Raw genomic sequence first — 17,687 nt, 5'->3', positions numbered from 1 at the left:
CCACACCCAGACAAAACCCAGGGGTGGGGATAAACTTCTGCAGCCCCAACACTGGATGGGAAGGGGAGGGACCTGGCGGTTCCCTGAGTTCACTGGCTGGACACCCCGGCTAGACCAATGATCTTCAGGTTCGGTCGGAGACCTTGTCTCAAAAGATAAGGTGAACCAGAAAAGATCCCTGTCAACCACCAGCCTCCACACACAAATGCACACACGTACACTAACAAGCACACATTTCCCAAATAAACAAACCCACATACAAATGAAGAAAGGTGAGCAGTCGCAACATGGTACACATGTGCACCAGCGTTCCAGGTCTGCCATTATCACAAACGTATTTGAGCGCACATCTGAGCTCTGCGGAGAAATGTTGCCTGCGGGCTCCTTTCCGATCTGCACATCTGAGCACACTGCTGCTTCCTCTCCTTCGGCTACAGATAAATGACCCCTTTCTTTGGTTTCTAAATCTGTAATATTACCCTGAGAAAGCAAGCCTGCTGTCCCTCAGGCATACATGCTGGCTCTGACTGACCTTAACATTGACAAGCAATATCTCACGCTTGGTGGCTACAGGATGGGGACTGGCTACCATTAGAAGTCAGGAACATAGAACATTCCTTGCTCCTTGCGATGGTTTGATGTGCTTGGCCCAGGGTGGCCTTGTTGGAGTAGGTGTAGTCTTCTTGGAAGAAGTGTATCACTGTGGGCATGGGCTTTAAGACCCTCTTCCTAGCTGCCTGGAAGTCAGTCTTCTGTTTGTCTTCCAAACAAGATATAGAACTCTCAGCTCCTCCTACACCATGCCTGCCTGGATGCTGCCATGTTCCAGTCTTGATGATAATGGACTGAACCTCTGAACCTCTGGAAGCAAGCCCCAATTAAATGTTGTCCTTAGAAGAGTTACCTTGGTCATAGTGTCTGTTCACAGCATTAACACCCTAAGACATTCCCTTACCTACTATTTCCCTCATAGCATCTGCTAGGGTAGACAAAAGGATTGGGGAGTCTCAGAGACAATGTGCAGAAATTATCACACTTGAAAGGGTTACAGGACCCTAAAATTTGTAGCCAAGAGATCAGCATCTTGTGAGCAGGCAACTAAAGACGGCCCTGTGACTAACCCTGTCGACTAACTGAGGGCACCTGCTGTAAGATGAGGGCTGTTCAGCTAGTTGATGCTGGCAAATCAGAGCACTGCTGTAGAGAGGACCCGGAAGCTATTGCTTATACTCGGGTATGTGGAGAAAAGCAAGCTGTCTATTAACAGGAAGAAAGGTACCATTTCCACATGACGGACGCTCCATCTGGACGCACACACACACACACACACACAATGGTTGAAATAATTATTGGCATGGCAAAATGTCCTCTACTTGCTGGAGAAGAAACCAATTTCTACAGAACAGAGGCCACCACTTTGGGTTTTCTCCTAAAATGAGCTACTCTCAAGTCTTTTATTGTAAAATAACTTCTATGTATTAAACTGTAGGTAAGAATTACATCATTCCCCAACATTATATGGCTGCTGATGTGGTCTGGATGTGATAGGTCCCCCACAGGCCTGAGTGTGGGCACATCCCAGTTGGTGGCACTGCGAAGGACTGTGGTAAAATCCTGAGGAGGGGAAGCCTTGCGGGAGAAGTGGGTAGGTGGAGAAAGCTGAGGCTCTACACTCAGCCCCACTTCCCTCCCCACCCCCTTGCTTCCTAAGGTGCAATGAGACCAGCCACAGGCTTCCAGCCATCACACTATGTCCCCTTCGAACCAGGCACCAAAATAAGCCCTTCCTCCCGTAAGCTGCTTCTGTCAAAGCGTCTCACCACAGCCGTGATAAAGAACTGAAGAACCTGCCTTCCCCCTGTCCTCAAAAGGTTCGTTCCAAAGCTCCAACTGACTCCTGACATCACTGCACGTACTTAGCCCTATATGGATGACATCTTCTCTACATAGATAGCTATGGTAAAGTAGAAACATTATAAGGTCTGATTATAAGGTCAAGGACACTAAGAAAACATCGATAAGCTGTCCATAAATATTCATGGACTCCGTAACTGTGAATCTGATAAACTACAGAACAAAGATACTCAGGAAAATATTACAACTGTATTAAACATACCCAGAGCTCCTGTCTCGACGTGATCGAGGGTATCATGAGTAATCGAGAGGAGATTCTCAGGCACGTGGGAAGAAGTGAGTGGGCAGGCAGCCCACACCATTTTATATAAAGGAATGTGGGCCTACGGTATTGGAAGTGGGGGACAATCCTTCTTAATAAAAGTTAAACGATCTCTCTAGCCATCTCAACTAACAAGCTATTTTGTGCTGTCATGGTTCTTGTATTACAGAACCATGAGGTAGAGCATAAGCAGCCTTTACTTCTCTCTACAGTCACCCCAAGCCCAAAGGGAGTGTCGTGGTTTGAATATGAGTGTTCCCCCAACCCCAGGCCCATACTTTTGAATGCTTGGTCCCCAGTTAGTGGAACTGTTTGACAAGGATTAGAAGGTGTGGCCTTATTGGAGGAACCGTGTCACTGGGGGTCGGGGTGGGCTTTGACCCAGTTAGCTCTCCTGCATCGTAGATACGCAGCTCTAAAGCCATCCTCACACATTTAATTCTCCTCAATCGTGGGATGAGTCTCAATACCCAAACAGGATCATAAGACAAAGAAGGGGGTTCCTTCCACAGCAGAGGCTCAGAGCTAAGGACATTCCCATCTGTTAGAGCTGCTGACAGCAGGCTCCAAGGCTCAGAATAGAAGCTGAGTGTGGTGGTGCACACCTTTAAGCCTGGCACTCAGGGCAGAAGCAGGTAGATCTCTATGAGTTCAAGTCCAGCCTGATCTACAAAAAGGGCTCCTGGTAGCCAGGGCTACACAAATGAACGAACAAACAAACAAAAGACAACACAGAATCGCAGTTGCCTTCCGAGGGCTGAGATCAAAGCTTATTGGCAGGCTAAACTGACCATAGAGGAATCCTTCTCTCTTCAACCCTCATCCCTGAAGCGCACACCACTATGCACTGTGTGTTCGGGGGCTCGAACTCAGTCAGATCTTCACACTTGCAATGCAAGTGCTTCGCTGACAGCGCCGTACCGTACAAGAACAAAATGGCTCCTGTCCTGCAGGAACCGATGAGGACTGTATGCAGGTTCACCGTTCAGAAAGCGTTCTAAGTGATTTCTCTCGTGTTGCTTGCAGGGACCCACACTTGAGATGGCGGATTGCACCCACCACTTTTGGATCGTGAATCCTTCTGGAGGAAGCCCACATGTGCTAGATAGGTTCTATTTACAGAGAAGTGAAAAACATGACATCATCATTTCCTTCTCTGACAGGAATAACCAGGCATGCGAAGCAGCCTAGGAACGCTGTTGAGCCCCTGAGGCGCTTTTTTCCTTCTTCTTCTTGTTTTTGTTTTGGGGGCTTTGGGCTTTATTTGCTTTCTGGGGAACAGGGTCTCAAGTATACAGCCTACACTGGCATCAAACTCATAATCCTCCTGCCTCTACTTTGGCCTAACTTTGGGTATGGTTTTCAATTCTATTTTTTAAAGTTGAGTTCAATAAAGCTATGTCAGTAAACATTTAGACACAAGGGTTAAGAGAGGCGGGGGGTGCAGAATTAAGATGTACTCTGCAGGGCATGGGTGTGGGCTTTTATTAAAAGGTGAACAGACTGTAAACACAAGGCTAAGAGTAGAGATGTCGGGCTGGACAGATGGCTCAGTGGTTAAGAAAACTGGCTGCTCTTCAAGAGGTCCTGAGTTCAATTCCCAGCAACCACACGGTGGCTCACAACCATCTGTAATGGGATCCAATGCCTTCTTCTGGTGTGTCTGAAGACAGCTACAGTGTATTCATATATATATATAATAAATAAATCTTACAAAAGAAAAAAAGAGCTGGGTGTGGTGGCACATGCCTTTAATCCCAGCACTCGGGAGGCAGAGGCAGGCGGATTTCTGAGTTCGAGGCCAGCCTGGTCTACAGAGTGAGTTCCAGGACAGCCAGGGCTACACAGAGAAATCCTGTCTTGAAAAACAAAACAAAACAAAACAAAAAAAAAAAAAAAAAAAAAAGAGTAGAGATGCTGGAGTCATGCTCACTATGAATTCTGCCTTCACCTCCTCATGTCCTCACTCATGCATCCCCTGCCTTTGGTACCAAAACTTCTGGAGAATAGGCCAAGCAATGTGGTTCACGTGAATAAGCCAACACAGAGAGGCCGAGCAAGGAGGGAGGACTGCATGGTCTGAAGCCAGCCTAGGTTACAGCGCTGGACAGATGGCTCAGTGGTTAAGGGCACTGGCTGCTTTTCTGGAGGACCTGGGATTCAATTCCCAGCAAGCACGTGGCAGCTTGCAATTGTCTGTAACTCCGAGATCCAACACTCTCACCCAGACATACATGTGGGAAGACCACCGATGCACATAAAATAAAGATAAATAAGTTAAAACAAAACAAACACAAACTCTGAGAAGCTGCGTTTGTTTGCTTGCTGTTGCTGTGATAAAACATCACGGCCAATAGCAACCGGGGCAGAAAGGGATTATTGAAAGTTTACAGGTCATTGTTCACTGTGGGAGGAACTCACGGCAGAACGCTGGGCAGGAGCTGAAGCACCAGGAGCTTGGAGGAGGCACAGCTTTACCTGTGTGCTCTCCATGGATGCTCAGCCTGCCTTCCTTATACAACACAGAACCACCTGCCCAGGGGCGGCACCACCCATAGCGAGCTGGGTCCTTCCACACCAATCGTTAATCAGGAAAATGCCCCACAGGCTGCTCTGCCCGGGCATTCTCTCAGCTGACAGCCCCTCTTCCTAGATAGCTGGATTGTGTCAAGCTGAGGAAAACCTAACCAGCAGCAAAGCCAAGGCCAAGGGGTCTGGGAAATGAACCAACTAATTTCTCCAGAGACCATGATCCACAGGGGACTCCTCACTCCCTGATCTCCCGGAGCCCCCGTGCTCCAACACAGCTGATGGTCAGGGCCACTGCATGGCTGGGTATCTTCTTCATACGGAGAAAAAAGGCATATTTGTACAGCAAGCAGTGAGGCCACTCAGCTCCACAGACAGCTATATCAGGGCTAACATTCTATCTTTGTCTGAGGTCCTTTCCTCCTGGAGGCCCCACAGGGCCCCGTTCTGCACTGGCCTCGCATCCTGCCCTTGTCTCCCATGCACAAGTCCAGGGGGTCAGAAGGAAAGCTGGCTCTAGCAGGAAGCACCCCTTGCCGCTCAAGTGGTCTGACTTGAGGGGGAATGGCAATCAGGGACACATTAGCATTTCTGACAAGTGTCCAAACCTTGGGAGGGTTTTTGCTTTTTAGCCTCTAACCTCCAACTACATGTCTGATTTCCCTGAAGTTGCAAGCCATCTCTTCCAAGATAACTGTGGCGCTGTGTCAAAAAAAAAAAGCAACAAACAAAAATCAGCACAAAAGCCAAGGCCACTGCCCTTAAATGGAGACTGAGAAGTAATTCCAGGGACAGAATGACTAAACTGTATGTGAACACCTGCCATGTCCGGGGAGTGCATAGCAGCGCTCACACTCCCTAAACAGCCCTGCGGCCCCAGGCCACTCAGAAGCATGGAGACACATTAAGTCAAGGCAGAAGGTCTCCTTAGGGCCACTATACTATTAGGATGGCTTGCCACCCAGGGCAGAGCACCGACACTAACTTGCCCACCCACCAGAGAACGCAGGGAACAAGCCCCCACTGTTCTTTCTTCTCACCTCCAAAATGTAAAACAAAATCCTTAGCCAGGAGCAAAGGGAGGGCAAGTGTGGCTATTCTGTGTTTTGTTTTGAATGGAGCCAGGGCGCCAGCTCCCCTGCCATTCTTCTGAGATGGTGTTTTAAGTTCTGACAGAGGCCCACTCTCGAGTAAGACCTGGTGGCACCTGTCTATGATCCCAGCACTTAAGGCAGGATGATCACAAGTTTGAGGACAGCCTGGGCAACAGAGAGAGACCTGTTTCAAAACACACACCAGTGTGTGCATACACAACCTAAAGCTTTGGGTTTTTTGTTTTTTTTTTAAAAAGGTAAGGCCACTTGATAAACAGACAAAAGTGGTCACACGGTTAAAGTCTCCAAAACAGCATTCTATGCTATTTCACTGAAAAAGAGAGCCAAGAGAAGAGCGGTGGGGTGGGGGCAGATTCTGTGGAAGACCACGCGGTGTGCACTGAGTCCCTAGGTTCTAGCCCAAGCACAATCCGTCACGCCACTCGGGAGATCCTAATTCTCCTCTGAAGCCCACACTGTAAGGAAAAGAAGAGGGCTGGCGACCAGCAGCCTAGACCTTCTCCAGAGAATCAAGACCAACAATGACTCTGCTTGCCCTCTCAGGAACAAGGTGCCCATTGGCACTGGAGCCATGTGGATCTAACCGAGAGCACACTCCAAGCAGAGCAGAGACCCTCTACCCCAGACAGAGATCAGAGAGCCCTCAGCACCGACCTACGGGCTATGCTACCCCAGCAGGAAGAGCAAAGGCAGGAAGACGGGCGCTAACAGATGGGGCTGCGACGCAGAGACCTGAAATTGTGGAACTTCCAATCCATTGCTGCCAAACAGCCACAGCGTGCAATCTCCTCAGAAACAATTACTGGAGGATTCAACATACCAACTGCTTCCTCCATAAAGCAGCAACCACCCACACAGCTGGGAGGCTGAGGCTGGTGATAAATAGAGAAGAGAATGCTTAGCCAGAGGAGGCCCCCAGACCTTAGGCGCATGAGACACCTCCCCAGAAGGGCGGCCATTCTGGACCTAGGAAAGCGGCACAGAAGAGACCTAAGGAAAGAAAGCTGGGAGGGGTTTGTGGGTGCGGAAATTACACCCTCTGGCATACTAAGAGATTTGTGGTGTCCAGCTCTAGCATAGAGTTCCCAGTGAGTCTTCACCTCCCTGTATTCACAGCACTGGCTAACCTGTGCCACCAAGAGGGTGCTGTGGAAGGCACAGTGTGACTGCTGAGGTGGCCCAGTCAGTCTGAGGGAGGAGGTGACACCACACCGTGAGGACGCTGAATCAACCCTGCAGGCCCCACATGCTCGCCTGAGCGCCATTCCTTAGCCAGCAGTGACTGGTGAGAGGATGACCGTGCCCTTGTGGGCTGGGGACACAGCTAGGAGAAAAATCACGCGTCTACCTTGGGAGAGACCTTGGTGCCATCCCAAGCACTGCTAACAAAAATGAAAACAAAAGTCCAACAAGCCTTCTCTCTCTACCTAAAAACAGGTGCTGAGCCTGGAGGCTCCATACATCTCCATACAGCCCACTCTCTTCACCAAACAAGGTCCACGCAGACAAGAGACTGACCCCTTCCTACTTCCTTCTCAACTGAAGAGCTGACACTAATTTGGGGACGGTGGGGAAGGGGGAGACAGGTTCTCTCTAATGTAGCCCTAGCTGACCTGGAACTCCCAATGTAGAATGTAGATCAGGCCGGCCTTGAACTCAGACCCTCCTGCCTCTGTCCCAGGGGGTGCTGGGACAAAGGGCGGGTGCCACCACACCTTTAATAATAAAGGAAATGGTCCAGTGCAAATGGGCCAGCTACCTAAGGATGACTTCTGCTTCTGTTGGCTTGTATCTAAATTGTACGGTGAACTTCTGCTATTCAGAACCCCAAATACAGCAGATGCCAAGTTCATGTGTGTGGAAGACGTATGGCCTACTGACTCAGCTGTCACTTAGGGGGGATGCTTTCCCCAGCACACACCCTGTTCTGGCAACATTTTAAGGCCTCTCACTTCCTCTTGGACTTCTCCAACAGTGAACTGGGGCGGGGGGGGGGGGGAGGGGTGTCACAAACTCCCTGGAGAGGAAAGCCTGTGAAACACATTTCAGGGAGCTCTGGATTTTCAACCCTTCCTCCTCACCCTGTAGCACTGGAAACTGAACTCTGTCTGTTGCTGGCTCTGGTGCTATGTAGCTTGGGTAGGTCTCAAATTTGTGATCCTCCTGCCTCACTCAGCCTCCTCCTAAGCATCAGACTACTGATGGATCTTATATCTTTCCAAAAATACTTGACACTGATTTAGAGTGTGTGTGTGTGTGTGTGTGTGTGGTGGGCGGGGCCAGGTCCTGTGAAGGCTCTATGCCCCAGTGTAGGGGAATGCCAGGGCCAGGAAGCAGGAGTGGGTGGGTTGGTGAGCAAGGGGAGGGGGCAAAGGGTTTTCGGAGGGGAAACCAGGAAAGGGGATAACATTTGAAATGTAAATAAAGAAAATATCTAATTTAAAAAAAGAAAAAGAAAAAAAAATAGCAACCTCGGTCATCAAAGCTCCGTGAGGATGGCTGTTTGGGGGACAAACTGTGGACTCCCAACACTATTTATTCTGGATTTTGCAAAGCATGAGAAACAGTTACACCCAAGGTTGCCCAGAGACAGGATTGCTGCTACAGTGAGATTACAGGAGCTTTTGGGAGGAGGGGACAGTGTTTTGTTATCTTTTAAGACAAGGTTTCTCTGTGTAGCCCTGACTGTCCTAGAACTCACTATGTAGACCTTAATCTCAGTCTTCCTGCCTCTCTGCCTCCTGGTTGCTAAAATTAAAAATGTGGGCCACCACTCCAGGTTAGTTTTGGGTTTGCTTTGAGAAAGGGTTTCATGTAAGTCAGGCTGGTCTTGAACTTTTGGTATAGCCAAAGTTGACCTTGAACTCCTGACCCTCCTGCCTCTACCTGGACAGCACTAGAATTGTTGGTTTACCACTGTGCCTGATTTAAACTCTGCCCGTCACTCCCAGTCTTTTGGCATCCCCAGACCCACTCTCACTGAAAGTGGCTTTAGACCATACCCATTGTTCCAGTGGGGCATTCAGGACTAGCCCCGCCCCCAAGCACCATGCCTCTGCCACCAGAAATTAACAGAGCAAATTAGTAGTTTTAGTAAGATGCCCAGGTAGAGGAGATGAGCAACTCAGGAGTGAGTTTAACCCTTACGATACTTCTTGAGAAGGCCTTGCCTTTGCGACATCTAAAAAGTGACTTGAAAGTTACTGAAATCTTCACTTTGCATTGGCATAGATAGTTCCTCAGTCCTGGTGTTTGTTTTTTTTTTGTTGTTGTTGTTTTTTGATTTGTTTTTTAAAGATTTATTTATTATATGCAAGTACACTGTAGCAGTCTTCAGACAGCCCCAGAAGAGGGCATCAGATCGCATTTACAGATGGTTGTGAGCCACTCAGGACCTACAGTAGAGCAGTCAGTGCTCTTACCTGCTGAGCCATTTCTCCAGCCCATTCCTGTTGTTCTCTATCAAAGAGCGGAAGTATTTCCTCCCATAGCTCATTACACTGAGACAACCATACTGACTCCATTGAGGGGGGGGAGGAGGAAATGTGGCAACACTGCCTGGTTTTTAGCTTTAAACCTCTCATGCTGGAATTACATAAAAAACAAAAAAAAAAAAAAAACTAAATTAAGCTGTAAAAGAGCCAATCATACCAAAAGAATAAAAGCATTAACCTGGGGCACAGTACAAGGGGCCACCCATGTTAAACTGCTAAACTAGGTAACATTTAGTATCCTTATTAGTCTCCTTGTTTCTAGGAAATTCAAATAAAGCAATCCCCTGTTGTGAACAAAGAAACATTCTAGCAAATCCTGAGGAAAACATATTTGTAGATTTGAATGGACCACTTCAGTATGGGTGAATGAAAAATATTTGTGTATTTGCTTATCAACAGGCTCAAAGCTTTAAAATAAAAAGTCTGGGGCTCAAGATTTCAGCAAGATCTGTGTTCTAAGTCTTAAACTTATAATATATATATAATTCCAATCAATACACCTTGTCCATATGCTCAAATTCAGCCCCCAACATCCTAGCAGAAATACTGAATAAGAACGAGTTAGAAGTCTATGCTGGTGATGGCAGAAATGGCTTGGTAGTTAAGAATTGTACAGTTTGTGCAGAGAACCCTTGTTTGGCTCACAACCACAGATAACGGCAGCCCCAGGCTCTGGCATCCCTGTTCATGCTCAAACCCACATAGACTCAAAAACTAAACTAAGATCTGTTTTTAAATGGCTGTGTTTGTCCTTGTATTAGATGGTTCCATTTCTTGATACTTTCTTATTTCTCTCTCTCTCTCTCTCTCTCTCTCTCTCTCTCTTTCTTTCTTTTGTAACTCTCTGAATCTTTTAGTAGAAGTCATTTAAAATTCAAGTGCACTGTCTGCAAAGGAGACAAGCAGTCAGACCCAACCTTTCTCCCTTAAGGAAGCCTTTCCTGACCACAAGGGCCCGTACGTATGGGAGGAAGCTGGTATACAGCGCTCCTTTGTTAGCTGGGAGTCCCTAGTTACTCTCTGAAAAGTGGTGTAAGTGCACAGAGAGTTAACAAGCCTCTCCACTCCCAAGTACTTAACCTGCTGCCAAGATACAAAAGCAGCCACATGGGAGACCGCAACACACTAGCATGGCTATTTTCCCCAACACCATTATTTATGGGCCCTAAGGTGTGAATTTCACATCATTTTTTTTTTGGTTTGATTTTTCGAGACAGGGTTTCTCTGTGTAGCCCTGGCTGTCCTGGCACTCACTTTGTAGACCAGGCTGGCTTCGAACTCAGAAATCTGCCTGCCTCTGCCTCCCGAGTGCTGGGATTAAAGGCGTGCGCCACCACACCCAGCATCATTTTTTTTTTAAAAGACTACAATTTTTTTTTTTTTTTTTTGATCACTACACTTTGGGGAGAAATTTCCTTCTGTTTTTCACTGCCTGGACCTGGATTTGTAGACCAGCTGGCTTTGGAACTCAGAGATCTGCCTGCCTCTGTCTCCCAAGTGCCAGGATTAAAGGCCTGAGCCATCACTCTGGTTTGGTATTTCTGAATCTAAATACCAAAATCATGTCAATGAGTAATTCTGCATTTCTCACATGAACACCAGCAATAAGTATTAGTAGGTAAACTCCATTGCTATTCCAGACTGCAATGGTTAAGTCTCTGAAATACCTAGGTATTGTAACATAAAAAATGAATAGCAGATTTAACTCGTTATTCACGGATCATGTGGAGACTTCTACAGTTATCAACATTCTCCTTTTCAAAGCAAGGTAACTAACTGTAAATATGGGTAGGACCACAAAGGGACAGGGCCCACACAGTAAGCCTCTGTGGGTTTTCTGTTTGTTTTTCTTGTTGTTGTTGTTGTTGCTGTTGTTTTGACAAGGCCTCACTATATAGTTTGGGCTAGCCTGAAACTCTTTATAGACCAGGCTGGCCTAGAACTCACAAAGGTCCCCCTGCCTCTGCCTCCCCAGTCCTGGTGCACAGGGGTGTGCTACCACTCTAGGCCAGCTCTGATGTCTTTACAGGCTGAAACAGCTGAACAAACCTGCCGCCACTAACCCTGTGAACACAGGGGAGCAGGGGGATGGAGATGAGGAGGCCTCTTCTAAGCTCTTTCCCGAGGGAGTTCCTTCCCCAACACACATCCCAGCAAAGACCAACGAAAACCAAGCAGCCAGTGAGATGGCTCACCATGCAAAGGTACTTGCCACAAGTCAGGGACCCAAAGTTTCATCCCTAGAGCCCACAAAACATTGGATGGAAGCTAAATCCACGGAAGTTTGCTACGCACATAGACACACACATATACACACACACATAATGGCATGTGTCCCTCTTCCCCACAGTAATGATAATAGTGACTTTGGGGGTGGGGATTTTGAGACAGGGTTTTTCCGTGTAGCCTTGGGTGTCCTGGAACTCACTCTGTAGACCAGGCTGGCCAATAGTGATTTTTTTTTTAAAAAGCACTTTAAATGGCTGGGTGTGGTGGCACACCCAGGCAGAGGCAGAAGGATCTCTGTGAGTTTGAGGCCAAGCATGGCTACATATCAGTTCAGACTAACACAGTGAGACCCTGTCTCAAACTAGGTGAATTCAGCTTAAGCACCCTTTGTTGGGAAGAACAGACAGCATTCACAGAGACACTGGCTCAAACTCTACAGCCACTGGCTTGGTATTCTCCAGAAATATCTCCAGCTTAGTTTGAATTTATTATATATTCAGAAGCCAACTTCCTTCTGTGGCTTCTAAAAAAAAAAAATCACAACCTTCTATTTAATTCCTGGCGTATAACTAACTATCTTAAGGGGACCCATTACAAAATTTCTGAGTTCTTAAAACAGTTCCGATAAAAAGCAAAACTATAGTTTCCTCTAAGTTTAAACAATCAGGAAGCAGGGGACAGAACAGGAGTGTGGCACTAACCCACACGTGCGGGTGAGGGTGACCAGGCACGAGGAAGCCAAGATCGTTACAAGTCCCATGACGACGGCCCTGCCCCATTTGTATGCGCTGCCTAACCATGCCATGGAACCACAGAAAGTCAAAAACAAAATGAACTATTTCGGGGAAACGTGAAACATCCATTTTGAGAAATTAAAACCTCACCAGGAACTGACTTCGGAATTTTTGCCCAGTGGAGCCATCTTCAGCCAGACCTGAACTTTAGTTGTAGTCTTGAGACAACTTTGTGTCTGTTGACAAGGCATCCACACCTTGGACTAACTCCACAAGGGCCTTAAAAGACCAGACACTAGCCAGACTTAGGAGTCATCCCCCTGTCTAAAGACCTTGCACTGCAGGATTTTATAATATGTAGGCCTGTTCCCCAGACTATACACCACCAGTCTCCTCCCCACGGTTACATTCTACAGCATGACCCACCCCGGAGAACTTTCCTGATCCAAGACTCTCTAAAAGGAAAACATTTACACTGAATGAGAGACTGTGAGAGAGAGCCACGGAAACAAGAAGGACCAAACAATTGGGTGTCTGTGGCTGTGTCTGGGGCTGGGGCTGTGTCTGGGGCTGGGGCTGGGAGGCCTAGGCTAATCCGGGCCTCTGTTCATTTATTGAGGAATCTGGCAGATGAATTAGCCTAGCCATCTGACACACTGAGGAAAGAAAGCTGAGGGCGATTCAAAGGGGCTTTCAACCAGCTACTTAACATACGTCTGACGGGCTGTATTTGAATTTGGTGAGAAGGCCCACAGACTAGTTCTTTCAGGATTCCAGACCTCCCTCCCAATCTGCCAATCTGGAGAGAAGAAAGGCAAGCTATGGGGCCCAGCAGCATCTTCACTACAGGAAGAACTACTGCACAGCTTTGCCACACACCCGTCTGCAATGGGCGGGCCGGCCCTTAACCCGGTAGCAGAGGCAGCCCAGCGCAGGGAAGGTATTGCTCCATTCTCCATACACACGGCACAGAGATCTCAATTTCTAGTAAAAAAACAAACTGCAAAAACAAAAACCAAACTGATGAATTCCCAGTAAATCTAGCCCCTCTGTGACTCAACTTACCCAGGCAACCTGCAAAGAACTAAGCTAGAGGAGCAAATGGATCTATAAGTTCAAAGCTTGGTCTACATTGCAAGTTCCAGGATAGCCATGGCTACAGAGTAAAAGCCCTGTCTATAATAATAATAATAATAATAATAATAATAAAGTAAGTCAAATCCTTGTCAGAATGAGTTGAATTGTGTCCTCCCCCAAGAAGATATGTCAAAAATCATAGTTTACCAGAAATGGGGCACTAACTGGGAACAGTGTCTTTGGAGGTTATAATGCAGTTAAAATGAGGTCATACTAGATTGTGAGTATTAACCTGAATGACTGGTATCCTCATAGCATGGCCGTATGAAGACGGACCTTCAGGGAAAACCAACCATATACTAAGGTCCCCCCGGGTGTGTGTGTGTGTTAGGCTGCCCCTGTTCTGAGCCACTCGGTTATGGTGTTGTGTTCAGATAGATACCCTGCAGCTGCTCTCTAGCTCTCTCAGAAAATCACATCTTCATTGGGTATCACGTGGCTCTTCCTCCCCCCCTTGCTGACCTCAGCTCCTATTACCACCAGCAGCAGCCTGGTCATTCCATTTGGGCACACTGGCCTCTGCCGGGTTACCCCCCCCCACCCCCCCACCCCACCCCCCAGACCCTCACACTCCCACCTCCCAACCCCTGCCCCTCCAGAACAGGTGAGACTCCACAGCCCAGGGCCTCACCACACACAGGATGCTTCTTTGCAAACACTGTTCCCTTTGCTGAAAGGAATTCTCTTCCCATTAATACACAAGGTTTTTTTCCCTCACTTCTCAACCCTTTTAGGAATCTCTTCAAGTAAGCTCCGCCCCCCTTAACTAACTTCCAGCATTTACTAGCCAGGCCCACAGGCCACTGCCCCACCCCCACCCCATGGTTCACCACAGTACTAACAGAACCCAACAGACATCTTCCTTTTAACCCTTAAAAGGTTCACTCCAGTGGTGGTTTGTATATGTCTGGCCCAGGGAATGGCACGATTAGGAGGTGTGGCCTTGTTGGAGTGGGTGTGGCCTTGTTGGAGGAGGTGTGGCCTTGTTGGAGGAAGTGTGTCCCTGTTGGGAAGGACTTTGAGACCCTCCTACTATCTATGTGGGAGCCAATTTTATTCTAGCAGCCTTCAGATGAAGATGCAGAACTCTCAGCTCCTCCTGCCCCATGCCTGCCTGGATGCTGCCATGCTCCCATCTTGACGATAATGGACTGAACCTCTGAACCTGTAAGCCAGCCCCGGTTAAATGTTGTCCTTTATAAGAGTTGCCTTGGGGCTGGAGAGATGGCTCAGTGGTTAAGAGCACTGACTGCTCTTCCGAAGGTCCTGAGTTCAAATCCCAGCAACCACGTGGTGGCTCACAACCATCCGTAATGAGATCTTATAATTCTCTTCTGGTGCATCTGAAGACAGCTACAGTGTACTTAGATATAATAATAAATAAATCTTTAAAAAAAAAAAAAAACATAAGAGTTGCCTTGGTCATGGTGTCTCTTCCCAGCAAGGGAAACAGTGACTAAGACAACTTCCCTCCAAAATGTTCCTGGAGAGAAAGGGGCTTCACTGCCTCTATTCATTTACCAAAGGAACAAATTCCTTCCTACCAGGACAAGTGAAATTTTATTCAAAGCTAGGTGACAATAAACTGAGCATGGTGGTAGAGGCCTGTTATTCTTGGAGTCTGAGGAGGCAGGATCAGTTCAAGGCCAGCCTGGGCTATCTGAGCTGTCTTGTTTTTTTTTTAAGTGTGACAAAAAAAGATTTCCATTAATTTAGTGGGCCAGAGGCATTGAGAATTAAAGGGCGGGTACTAGGTTGGGATGGGGGATGGGGTTGGGGGTGGGGGTAGAGAGGACAGTATGTGAACCGGATTTTCTTGGTTAGACTGAAGGGTTCCCCGCTGGTCCACTGTGGGAGAGAAAAGCAAGCAATTTTGAAACTGCCTAAGACTGCTAACTCAAAAATCAACTCTTACCTATAATTTGGTGTCTAGCCACACCCTTGTAGAAAACAACTAGTCTCTGAAATCTTTGAGGCCAAATCTAAAACATAACCAGACCAGTCATTGCTACATTTTTTTACTTATTCGGGGTTTAGAAGGAAGTCTAACAGGAGTGGCTGGGGAAAAAAATGACCTCATACAGTCTCTAGTCAGAGAATAAAGCAAGCTTTAGCTCATCAGATGATCAAAACGTTTATGTTACAAAAACAAATCCAAATCAGCAAGGAGCCAGTTCATCCTGTCTGAAGTGGTCCTCGAGGCACGCACACACCCTTTTTTAAGTTTCCTTTTTCTTTTTCTTTTTCTTTTTCAAGTTAAAACCAAAAAGGTAGAAAACTCAAGTTTTGTTACCTTGGGATTTGGCCTCGGGTTCTGCCAATCCCGATGATGAATCACAAGACTCCTTGAGAGGCGATCTGATTGGAGTTTCAGCTTCAGGAGTCTCAAAATTACCTTCAGAATCCGAGCTGCCGAGGGGGAAAAACGAGGCATTACCACAGTCAACGGTATTTCCAACTGCCTTTAAAATGTACTCAGCCACCGAAGTGCAAGTACAGCGCCTCTAACTTTACAACCAACCAATCCTCAACCCAGCCTGAGAAAGGCTGCAGCATTTTCAGAGATGCCCAGCATCCTAGCTCCCTGAAATCTCTTTCGTCCTCTGTCACCAGGACCTTTTTTTTTTTTTTTTTTTTTTGTCATCGCTGCCTTTCACACGCACAGACACACACACAAAAAGACTTCCCAATCAACCCTTTCCAGGGGCATAAAAATTAATATCGCCCCACCCCCAAACTAAACCAATTCTAGCTATACTGTTCTTCTCCGTAGGCCTCTACCTGTCTGAAAGTCACTGGAAGCTGAAAATGCCGTCACCTGCCTTCCACAATCACACGTGTGACAGCTCAGCAGAGACCACCATTTCTCATCAGCTGCCAGGGACCTGTCATCACGCGATCCTCTTTTACCAAGGCTGCATTTTAGGATACTGCGGGGCCAAGAAGGGCGGTGGAGCGACTTCTTGCCCACAAGGGGAAACGCTACAAATCGCACCTGGCCTTATCAACTGCCACTACCCGGTGCCGCTGCGTCGGAGCCGGGGTGTCGACGCTTCGAGAAAGCGACCCAGGCAAACCGGGATGCGCAGACTGCGGATTCGGGGCTGGGTTCAGAAAGCTTACAGCGAAGACAGAGGACGAAAAGCACACGGGCAGACAGAACATCCCGAACTTTCGGGTACACAGCGGGGACCTGGCTGCGGGCAGCAGAGCCGGGAACACGGTTGCGCGCACACAGCATTGACCGCGGTGGGAGGATGGCGCCCGCCTGCATCTCGGCTGGGATGCGGTGTACTTGCCTGAAACTCAGGGATTTGGTCTCGGCTTGCGAGTCCTCTTCCTCCTCGGGGTCGCCCTCGGGACCTCCGGCTTCGTCCTCCCCGGCGCCCGAACCGCGCACCGCGGACCACGTCCACTTGGCCCACTGCACGGGCGACAGGATCTGCCAGGGACTGAACGCCATGAGCGCGGCTGCCGCCCCTGCGGTGGGAGAACGGCGGCCTCTTCCTTCAAAATGGAGGGGCCTTGACAGGCGCCGGCAACGTCGCCGGCGACCCGCGGATGTGGCTCAACGAGCGCCGTCGGGCCGGGCGCAGCGCTTCCTCCCACGGCCCCGCAGCGCCGCTCGCCCCCGCTCCTCCGGGCCGCCGCGCCGAAGCTCGCCCCCGCGCGTGCCCGCTCGCCCGCCCGCCTCTTCCCCCGCCAGCCCTGCTCCGCGTCGTTGGGCTCTGGGGTCCGCTCCCGCCTGGAGCAGCCTCCGCCGCCGCGGAGCCGCGCCCCTGGAGCCGCCCCCTCGGACCGAACTACTGGTGCGGCGCGCGGGGGCGGCCGCTTGGAAGCGCGCTCCCCCCGCCGCGCTGGTCGCGCCCGGCCTTGGGCAGGGGCTGCTCGACCGCGCTCGCCTTCCCCGCGGGATCCGCGCCTGCCGCGCGCCGCGCGCCGCCGCCGTCCATTTCCGAGCGTGTGCGCGCCGCGGCGCCGTTCCTCTTCCCCTTTTATCTGTGTTTCCTGCCGCTAGGACTTAATGGCGTGGCTGAAGCTGCGCTGTACAGAAGTTAAGCCCCTTATTTAAAAACAAAACAACTCAGAACCTCTGTAGAGTGTTGTACCCGCTCCTTGACACTGGTCAGCTCCATCCTTGTTACGCCCAGGATTTGGAAAGCTCCCAGGTTACACAAGAATTGAAGCTGTCTTGCCCTTACCAAGCCACACTCATGAGGGCTCCGGAGTGTCCTGACCTGGGATAGATGCAAAATTGCCCCCTGACAAGACG

The 17,687-nt window shown here is 48.8% G+C and overlaps 1 protein-coding gene across 9 annotated transcripts in view; it reads right to left on the bottom strand.

Annotated features, from left to right (window-relative positions):
* The window catches only part of Tacc1 (transforming acidic coiled-coil containing protein 1), a 103,305-nt gene that overhangs the window by 30,271 nt on the left and 55,347 nt on the right, over positions 1–17,687 (bottom strand). For 3 of the 9 annotated variants that reach the window (XM_029480314.2, XM_029480311.2, XM_085844061.1), the window contains exon 2: positions 15,708–15,823. The exons of 3 other annotated variants lie outside the window; for them this stretch is intronic. Coding sequence is in view for 5 of the 6 variants with exons in the window: in XM_029480311.2 (XP_029336171.1) it covers positions 15,708–15,823 (116 nt within the window). In the remaining variant the exon portion in view is untranslated. Of the gene's footprint in view, positions 1–15,707; positions 15,824–16,713; positions 17,079–17,687 lie in introns of those variants that run through there. 3 more of the 9 variants (XM_029480310.2, XM_021169578.3, XM_021169577.3) reach the window with 2 other exon arrangements.

The sequence above is a fragment of the Mus caroli genome, unplaced genomic scaffold, assembly GCF_978045245.1.
Source record: "Mus caroli unplaced genomic scaffold, Mus_caroli_1 scaffold_10, whole genome shotgun sequence".
Lineage (NCBI taxonomy): Eukaryota > Metazoa > Chordata > Mammalia > Rodentia > Muridae > Mus > Mus caroli.
Note: the sequence above shows the minus strand (reverse complement) of the source record. Positions and strands in the feature narration are given on the sequence as shown.